The sequence below is a fragment of the Peromyscus leucopus genome, chromosome 12, assembly GCF_004664715.2.
Source record: "Peromyscus leucopus breed LL Stock chromosome 12, UCI_PerLeu_2.1, whole genome shotgun sequence".
Taxonomy (NCBI): Eukaryota; Metazoa; Chordata; class Mammalia; order Rodentia; family Cricetidae; genus Peromyscus; species Peromyscus leucopus.
In genome coordinates this window covers 38,546,975-38,556,581 of record NC_051073.1, presented here as the reverse complement: position 1 = coordinate 38,556,581, position 9,607 = coordinate 38,546,975, and the positions used below count along the sequence as shown (strand labels likewise).

The following is a 9,607-nucleotide window of genomic DNA, read 5'->3' as shown; positions in this document are numbered from 1 at the left end:
CAGTCAATATTGTTTAAAATCAATTACATTCAAAAGCTTTTCTTATGTTCGTGTATCACATCCAAGACACAAAATTTCCAGTGTAAAGTGTATTTAGCACTTAATGTATCAGAGGCTTAGAAGGTCTCCCTTTCACTCTTAATCTATTACTGCCTGCTGATTATCACACAGAATCAATTAAAAAAAAATGTCATTCTTAGCAAGACAGTAGTGGCTCACACCATTAATCCCAGTACTCAGGAAGCAGAGTCAGGTGGATCTCTGTGAGTTTGAGGCCAGCCTGATCTACAGAGTGAGTTCCAGGACAGGCACCAAAATGTCACAGAGAAACACTCTCTTGAAAAAGAAACAAAAAAAATTGTCATTCTTAATTTCCAGAGTATTCCTTCTGTTGTAGTATTATTCAGATTATGAGAAAACTGTTATACATTATCTCATCTGCAGATGCTCCTTCAATATTTACATGAATCCCTTCCAGTGACTACTGTCTTATATTCATTAAATCTAATTTCAGGAGACATTCAATGACGGCATGGAAAAGGAGAATGGAACAGTATGGACAGAATTTGTTCTCACAAGTCTCAGGTGCCAACCACAGTGGAAAATCCTTCTGTTCCTAGTGTTCTTGGTAATATACCTCATGACCATTATGGGGAACCTTGGTCTTATCACTCTTATCTGGAATGACCCTCGACTTCACATCCCCATGTACTTCTTCCTTAGTAATTTGGCTTTAGTGGATACTTGGTTATCATCCACAGTGACACCAAAGATGCTATTCAATCTTTTGGACAAGGGCAAGGTGATATCTATCTCTGAATGCATGGTACAATTCTTTTCCTTTGCAATAAGTGTGACCACAGAATGTTTTCTCTTGGCAGCAATGGCTTATGATCGCTATGCAGCTATATGCAATCCTTTGCTTTATCCAGTAATTATGACCAATAGACTATGCCTTCGTCTATTAGTTTTATCATTTGTAGGTGGCTTTCTTCATGCTGTAATCCATGAAAGCTTTCTATTCAGACTAACCTTCTGTAATTCCAACATACTATATCACTTCTACTGTGATGTTATACCACTGTTGAAAATTTCCTGTACTGATCCTTCTTTGAATTATCTGATAATTTTCATTTTCTCTGGTTCAGTACAAGTGTTTACCATTATGACAGTTCTTATCTCTTACACATTAGTTCTCTTTACTATTTTAAAAAAGAAGTCTGACAAGGGTGTAAGGAAAGCCTTCTCCACCTGTGGAGCCCACCTCCTATCTGTGTGCTTGTACTATGGACCTCTTCTCTTCATGTATGTGCACCCGGCATCTTCAGAAGTAGATGATCAAGACATGATCCTTTCTCTGTTTTACACAGTTATAATCCCTGTATTAAATCCAATTATCTACAGTCTCAGAAATAAGCAAGTCATAGATTCTCTGAAAAAAATGTTGAAAATAACAGTTTAAATCTCATTAATATCTATTAATTTTATTAAAATTCATAATATTGTGGAAGTAAATGTGGATTTTGAAATTATAAATGTTAGAATAGATTATTGAATTAAATTTGTATATCTTATTATCTTCTTAATACAGTGGTAAATACATTTATATTCGATCGATATGCATATATGAAAACTTTTAGAAAGTTTCTTATATCGGAATAAAGCAGAAAGAAAGGAAATACTTTTAGCTTCATTTTATTACATTATTATTATATTATTATGTTATGCATACACTAAATATTATAATCATTTTACTTCTCTCAAAAACACTTGAGTGTGATAGAGAGAAAATTCTGTTATTACACCTGAAAATCATGAGACATTTACTCTGTGTTGTTGGCAGTTTTGTGTGTGATTTCACTGAAGAAATGAATACCTCTGGAATACTCATAGCCATCCAATGTCCTTCCTGACATATTTGATGCGAAATGGTGAATTTCCTTTGATGAAGAAATTCAACTCATTATATATATATATGAAATATGAATAGACAAATATTTAAACATAGTCAAACACACAAATGAAAACACAGTCAAGGACATGAGGGTAAAGCCAGCCAGTTTGAGGATGCTCTTAGATTGTTGCACTTCTTGAAATAAGACAAGAAGTGATTTATTTCTCTGAACAATCCACAGGTTGACTTACTAAGAATGTAAGTAGATTGAAGAACTGAATAATATACACCTAGGGAAAAAAAGAAAGAGAAGTGGCATAAGGGAAAGGAAATATTTTCATTCTTTCTGCAATAACCAAAACCCTGAGCTCACAAAAACCCACTATATTTTTAAGTAACATCCAAATTTCTTGATATGACTTCTACACACAGGGAGCTTTGAACAAAAATGACTTAAATTCAAGTTGTGGTGAGAGCATCTGATGACAAAACACATACTATGTGGCTGGGAATAAAAGCCCTTGATATCAGAAATACTTTATACATACTTTTTTTTAAAAAAAGATATGATCCATCTACAGATCAAACCTTACTATCCATCTCTCAAAAAATGGTATTACACACATTTTCACACTGAAACCGATACTCCCATCCTCAAGACATTTGCCTGTGTATCTCAATAGTTTAATTGTTAATTTCTTCTATCATGTTCTCCCTGTCTTCATTTCTAAACATTATTACCAGGTGAGTCTTCAAACAACTCTCAGGTGAAATTGTAGTCCTTTTCAGTAACTTTCAATGTATTGTCATTGATACCAAATTATATGTTTATATCATACAGCTTACCCTGACCTATATAAGCCACTTGTTCAAGAATATGTACAGATGATAATATATATTATATATACATATATATATACACACACACACATATAGAAACACAGATGCATATATATATATATGTATATATATATATATATATATATGTATATATATAATCATTTTCCTTAGCTTGTTCATGTAGCATTATTTGGATTTCTTACCAAGAAATCTTTGATTTAATGTCTGAATTTCTTCCCCCACATTTTTCTTACTGAAACCTATTTTATGCTTTGGGACATAATTTCTCCATCTCTAAGAAATGCTTTTGCTTCTACTACTTTTAACTCAACATCAAATCCCACCTCCATCTGTCCCTATCTTCATATAGAGCAGTAATGGTCTGTTTTCTTTGAGGTTTGTCTCCAATATTACTATATATATATACAATATATATATATATATATAACAAGATATATATTACAAGATATATATATATATATATTACAAGATATATAAATATATATATATTAATATATTATATATATATATATATATATATAGCCATGATTTGTATTCATCAGGCCTTAAATAAAAATTTGTGAACTATGTTACACCCAAATGATGTTGCTGGCACCAGTGCATCAGGTCTGGGAAGTATCCACATTCCTTTTTTAGTTTTTATTACATGTGTGTAGTTTATTCATTTCTACTGGTGTATAATGTTCACATTGTTTTGATGGTTTTCTGCTAATTTCTGATTGTCAATTCATTGCTATAACACAAAGACAAAACTGATGATATAACCAATTAGAATCTATTTCCTCTGCTATTAAGGTCTATGAATCTGATTTTCCTTTGCTTGAGATGGTAAACACTAAATGAAAGTATATAAACACTCTATGTAATATGCTAGCACTTACTTTACTTTGGATGTATACAGAAGTAGAGGTTGGGGCACATTCAGAAACTTATATGTCCTCTGTATCATTGTCTTGTATGTATCAAGTTTATAGATTTCAGTATTCTGATTTTTCATTGGCTCAATTTTATTACTAATATCTATCACTCATCCAAACCACTCATCTTCAGATACAAGCCCTTCTTCCCTTCCCTTATTCCTTTATGTATACAAATTCATTATTTAAATTGAGAAATCAGAATAAAGTTAAAATGTGTTTTTGCTGGGGCTAGAGAGATAGCTCAGTGCTTAAAAGCACCGGCTGCTCTTCCAGAGGACCTGGTTTCAATTCCTAGCATTTACATAGCAGCTCACAACTGTCTGTAACTTCAACTCCAGGAGATTTGACACTACCACACAGATATACATTCAAGAAATATAGCAATGTACATAAAAAGTAAATTTAAAAAAAAATAAATCATAAAAATGAATTTTTGCTAACTTACTTTTGACATAATACACAGAGACATTTGAAAAGCTTTCATTAGGTTGTTGAGACTTTCTATTCGTGTTTTGCCATGGAAATATTATGAAACACTCTAAGGGATATCTTGAACCAAAAACAATCTCTTAGTAACATCTTTCCTGTGGAATAATATTCATATTACCTTTAGAAGTGGAGCAAGCACTCTAGTCAACACAAGCCTTCCTTTCCTTATATGTGGTTCAGAAGAAAAATAAGACATAAGGGACAAGATCAGTTGAATCATTGTACTGTCAAAAGCAGTGATTCTCAATTTTCCTAATGCTGTGACACTTCAGTACAGTTTCTTATGTTGTGGTGACCCCCCAACCATAAAATTATTTTTGTCACTACTTGATAACTATAATTTTGCTACTGTTCCGAATAATAATGTAAATATCTGATAGGTATGATATCTGATATACAATCCTTGTGAAAGGGTAATTTGACCTCTAAAGGGGTCTCTATCCACAGGTTGAGAACAGATGACCTACAGGAAATATTTATTCTTCAGAAGTTAAGATATCTAGGCAAACATTGCAAAAGTTTTCATGAAAAGGAAATAATTTTTGTTAATGTGTCTATTTTGCTTTCCATTCTTTAATTTTGCCCCATGAATGCTTGTTCCTGATTAAATAACTACATATGCAATTGTTGCTATATAACACATGCAAAATACTGCCACAGGGTGTAATCAGTCTCTTTTGTTATGGACACCATCCTACAAATAATGACATGGAGACTTAATTATGAAAGCTTTTTCTTAAACCAATCACAAGGTGCCTTTCACACGGTGTGATCAAATATCCTGCAACAAGAGTTCAGACCACTGTAGAATATTCTTAATTAGTATGATTGAGGCTACTATAGAAAGTCCTCATTCACCATAATACATGTTAGCCAAGAATAAAATGCCATATGTCAGGGCTACTGAAGGAATTCCACTACTAGGTAAGTGCCCAGCAGTGTTGTTATGGGGATGAAGCCACAATTGGCATCCACAAATGTTAGACTAGGTGGTATATGATTTACACTTCTTGGGGTCTTCACACCCGAATACAAGCCCCGAGAGTTATGATCAGCAGTTGTAGGAATCCAGAAACACCTGCTTAACCTCTGTAACAGTCTGTCAAGATGCAAGACATGCTGTATAAAAGGAGTAGTTTCTTTTTTTTTTTTTTTTTTTTGGTTTTTCGAGACAGGGTTTCTCTTGTGTAGCTTTGCGCCTTTCCTGGAACTCACTTGGTAGCCCAGGCTGGCCTCGAACTCACAGAGATCCGCCTGCCTCTGCCTCCCGAGTGCTGTTACAGCGCAGTAGTTTCTAAGACATTTTTCTTCAACATTTTTTCATATGATATATTTTGATCATGGTTCTCCTTCCTCCAATTCTTCCCAGATCCCTTCTACATCTGTACTCACACAATCTTAAGTTCTTTGTCTTTCCTCCTCTCTATCTCTCAAACAAAACAAAACAAGAAACAAAAACTAAAGAAGCAACCAAAAACCAAGAAACACAGTCCCCCCATGCAAAAACACAAAATCAAAAAACAAAACAAACAAACATTGTAAGACAAAAAAACATGCTTAAACAAAGCAGAAAGGAAATAAAATGTCCAAAAAAAAATCACTGAGTTTCTTTGTGTTGGACGACTACTCCCCAAGCTTGAGGCCTATCCTGGAATATGCTTCATATGCCTAGTGAGACTCCAATGAAGAAAACTGCTGAAGTAGCATAACAATACAATGATGCCTAATGGCGTGTTGCTATACACACAGATCAATGCCTTGCTTAGCCCATGTCAGAGAAGTTTTTGTTTCAGTAGATGGGAATCAATACTGGATGTTGTGCAAAGAATAAGAGAATTTGGAGTACTCAGTCCTCAATGAGATGTCTTCCTCAAGGAAGCCTCTGCTCAAGGCTCAGGAATCTATGTAGAAGGGGAATCAGAAAGGCTGTAAGAGCCAGAGATGATGTGTGACCCCAAGAAAACAGTGTCTTCACCACACAAGAGAACTAATTCACATATGAACTCACAGAGACTGTGACAGCATGTATATGTCCTGCACAGGTTCAGGCCAGATGGAGTTCTGGCACTGAGAAGGGGAATATACACAGGATCCCATGACTAATCATGAGGCACTCTGCAACTGATAACCATTGCTAAAGGGAAAATCTGTCTTCTCCCATGGAGTCTCACTGCATATATCAATCACATTCCAGGACAGGCCCCATGTCCAAGAGTAGTTGCCCAACACAAAAGTAACTCAATGATATTTTTGTGAATTTTTAAATTTCATTTTGCTTTGTTTAGGCATTTTTCTCCAATTGGTCTTTTGCTTGTTTTATTTAATAGTACTAGGTTTTCCCCTAGTGCCCATGACCACTTTAGCAGTGTCAGGAATGGATTCCGTCTCTGGGTATGAGCCTTGTATCACACCAAAAAATGGTTGGCTAGCCAATAAAATCTGTGCTGTTATATCTTACAATATTGTAAAACTTATTACAAGTATGTTTTGTAGGCAGGTTCCTGCAGTAGGTCACAGGGTTTCTGATTGGGTGATACTGATTATTACTTTTCTCATCCAGAAGCATGCAAAGTACGGTCCTGCACTATGAGTGCTAGTCAGTAGGAGTAAAGCTAGTTAGGCACCGACTCAACTTCTCTGTGTTCCATAACATAAGAGTTATGTTCAGCAATAGGGCTTTACTATGTGGTTGTTGGGAGTAACCAGTAGCCTTGACAATAGCTTGTAATGTTTAGACATTTCCACAGGTCTCCTTTACTATCAACTCACCAAGATGTGACCCATTCCTAGCACTGGAGGTTTTCCTTTCATATTTATCTATATTATTAGATGCTCCCACAGCAGTAGCTTTCCATATGGTTTTTCAAATGCCTTTTAATATTATTTGTCTTTGCTCATATTCTGTGCTTTAACCCTCTCTTTCATGTCCTTATTTAATCATCCTATTGTTTACCTTTTTGCTCTCTATAACATTATATTCTATTTTCCCTTTCTTGAGGGATCCTCTTCTCCCTCCTAGTCCCTTACTTGGCACCTAATCTCTTTGGTTATTTAGAATGTAGCATGCATATAAAAATCTGAAAAGTTAACAGCCACATATAAGAGAATACCAACATTGCAAAAAGGGTAATTTTTAACCTTGGGATTTAATGTTCCCTTTTGCAGTTGGTTTTGTACAATCTCTCTCTGTCTCTGTCTATCATATGTATATGTCTCTCTCTCTCTGTTGTACATCTCTCTGTGTGTGGGGGGTATGTATCTTGTGAATGTACCTGCAGATGCTATGTGTTCATGCTTGATGGAATTTTCTTTTCCAGCAGGTTACACAGCTATGTTCTAACACAATGAATGCTAGTCAGCAGGAAGAAAACTTCTAGATAATTTCCACCATGATTTCTCTGTGTCATATCTGTGAAGTTCATTATGTTATCAACAGATTCTTACCCTTTGATTTTGGTGCATTATCAAGAACAGTAGCAACAGCCACTATTGTTTTAGAAGCTTCTGTGGATTCATTGACCATAGCATCCTATTGGAGATCAGAGAACAACTTTTGAGAATTGGATTTCTCCCACCATGTGGATCTCAGGAATTGAACTCAAATCATGTTTGAGGGCAAACCCCTTATCCACTGAATTATCTTACTGGCCCCTAATCTTATCTTCTGAAGGTCAGATTAGACAAAATATCATGTAAAGAATGGTAAATTTATACTTTGCTTCATTATTGAATATCTTCTATTTCTTCTAGCATTTATGATTCTCAGACCTTTGAACTTTGACTGTAATTTATATTGTTGACTCTGTGTCAGACATTGAGGCACACTGCAGGTTTTATCAGATTAGCAGGTTATACACTGCATATCATAGAACTTCTCAGGTTTCATAATCATGTGAACCAACATTATACCATTTTAGGTAAGTAGGTAGCTAGATGTAGATAGATGCATAAATGGAAGCACAATGGAATGAAAGATGATTGGATTTGTTGGAGGTATAACCATATATGTATATTTATTATACTATATAATAAATTGAACTACTTCTGTTCTCTGAAAATCTTTGAAATTATAATTTCTCACTGCAAATTTGGAAAATTTTTTTCATTCTCTCAAAAATAGAGGGAAGCACTCAGCTCAGATGATTGAAAGATACCCATGGGCCAGCCTGGGTCCTCACAGTCCTGTCTGGCCAAAGGCATCCATAGGCCTTCTTTGAACCGCTTGACACAGGCAAGTGAAGGACACTCACAGGCCAGCCTACGTCCTCACAGGATGGGTTGGTTAAAGACATCCACAGGCCCATCCAGTGCTTCTGTGACCTGCACAGCCGGAGACCGAGAACTGGCGAGGGACATAGAGGTTAAACAGCACTCAGGACATACCATGATTTATCATCCGAAGAGAACCCCTTTATTGACTATCCATCAGCCTTATATACCCTGCTACTTCCTACTCGCCATGGGGTCAGGGTACAGTCCTCAGGTTCCCATCCTCATCCCAGCAGCTCAGCCAAACAGGAAAACCACAAGCGAATAAGCAGAGAGCTGGTTCTTGAAACAATGCTCCAGCAATAGTTATATCATAAACATCCTGTGACTTACTGACCACAGGAAAAGAGGAAGAGCAAAAGGGCACCTTAGGGCAACCTAGGGCAAGCAAACAGGCTATGCACAAGGCCTGTTCAGCATCTGCTGCCAACATGTCCTCTCCTTTTCTTTTTTAAAGCACACAGATAGCCCCTGTCTTAGGTCACCTGTAGCACCCTGTCTGACTTACCTGTCTTTGGGGGAGGCCCTTCTATCCCCTGTCTTAGGTTGTCAGCATGGCACAGGAGTTGCCCATCTTTGGGTACTATCTTTCCAAAATATGTAACCACACCTGAGCAGATTCAGGGGGCTGCATAGCTAATAAAGCTTGCTTGGCCTCAACTAAACTGGAGACCCAATTGGTACACCATGAAGAATCCGAGCCCAAGACTCAATATACACAGGATAAGTAGGGAAACGGATCCTGACCACATCCAGCAGTTTTTGACATAGCTTGCCACCAAACATTTTCATCAATAGGAGTGACTCTAGTTTCATTAATAAAAAAAAATGGCATGAACTAATTGCAAAGTAAAATTTACAAAAGTTGCATTCCATGGCCCTCTTAAGTAATCATTCAATTCTTTAACCTTAACAGATGCATTCACAACAATATGAGGGGTTACACATATTTCAGAAAACCCATAGGCACATCACACATGTTGTCTAATTGTCCATTTAAGGTTTGTTAGATGTCCAAAGCACCAGCCACTCTTTCTGACAGGGCATTAATAGTAGTAGCCTGTTGCACTCCCTGGGAAATAGCCAATCCAGCTGCAGTGGCTGCAACAGCCGAAGTTGCAATGGCAACAATTACAGCAGCAGTTATGCCAAGGTTCCATCTGCTGCGATGGAG

At 36.3% G+C, this 9,607-nt stretch overlaps 1 protein-coding gene across 1 annotated transcript; it reads left to right on the top strand.

The window, feature by feature from the left end:
- Window positions 1-514: 514 nt before the first annotated feature.
- Window positions 515-1,462, top strand: LOC114687583 (olfactory receptor 183). The gene has a single exon (XM_028862188.2). The coding sequence runs from the start codon at window positions 533-535 to the stop codon at window positions 1,460-1,462; it is 930 nt and encodes a 309-aa protein (XP_028718021.1). The 5' UTR covers window positions 515-532.
- Window positions 1,463-9,607: the final 8,145 nt, after the last annotated feature.

Coding starts and splice junctions, on each gene's coding strand:
- LOC114687583 (XM_028862188.2), top strand. CDS start 533: ATGGAAAAGGAGAATGGAACAGTATGGACAGAATTTGTTCTCACAAGT.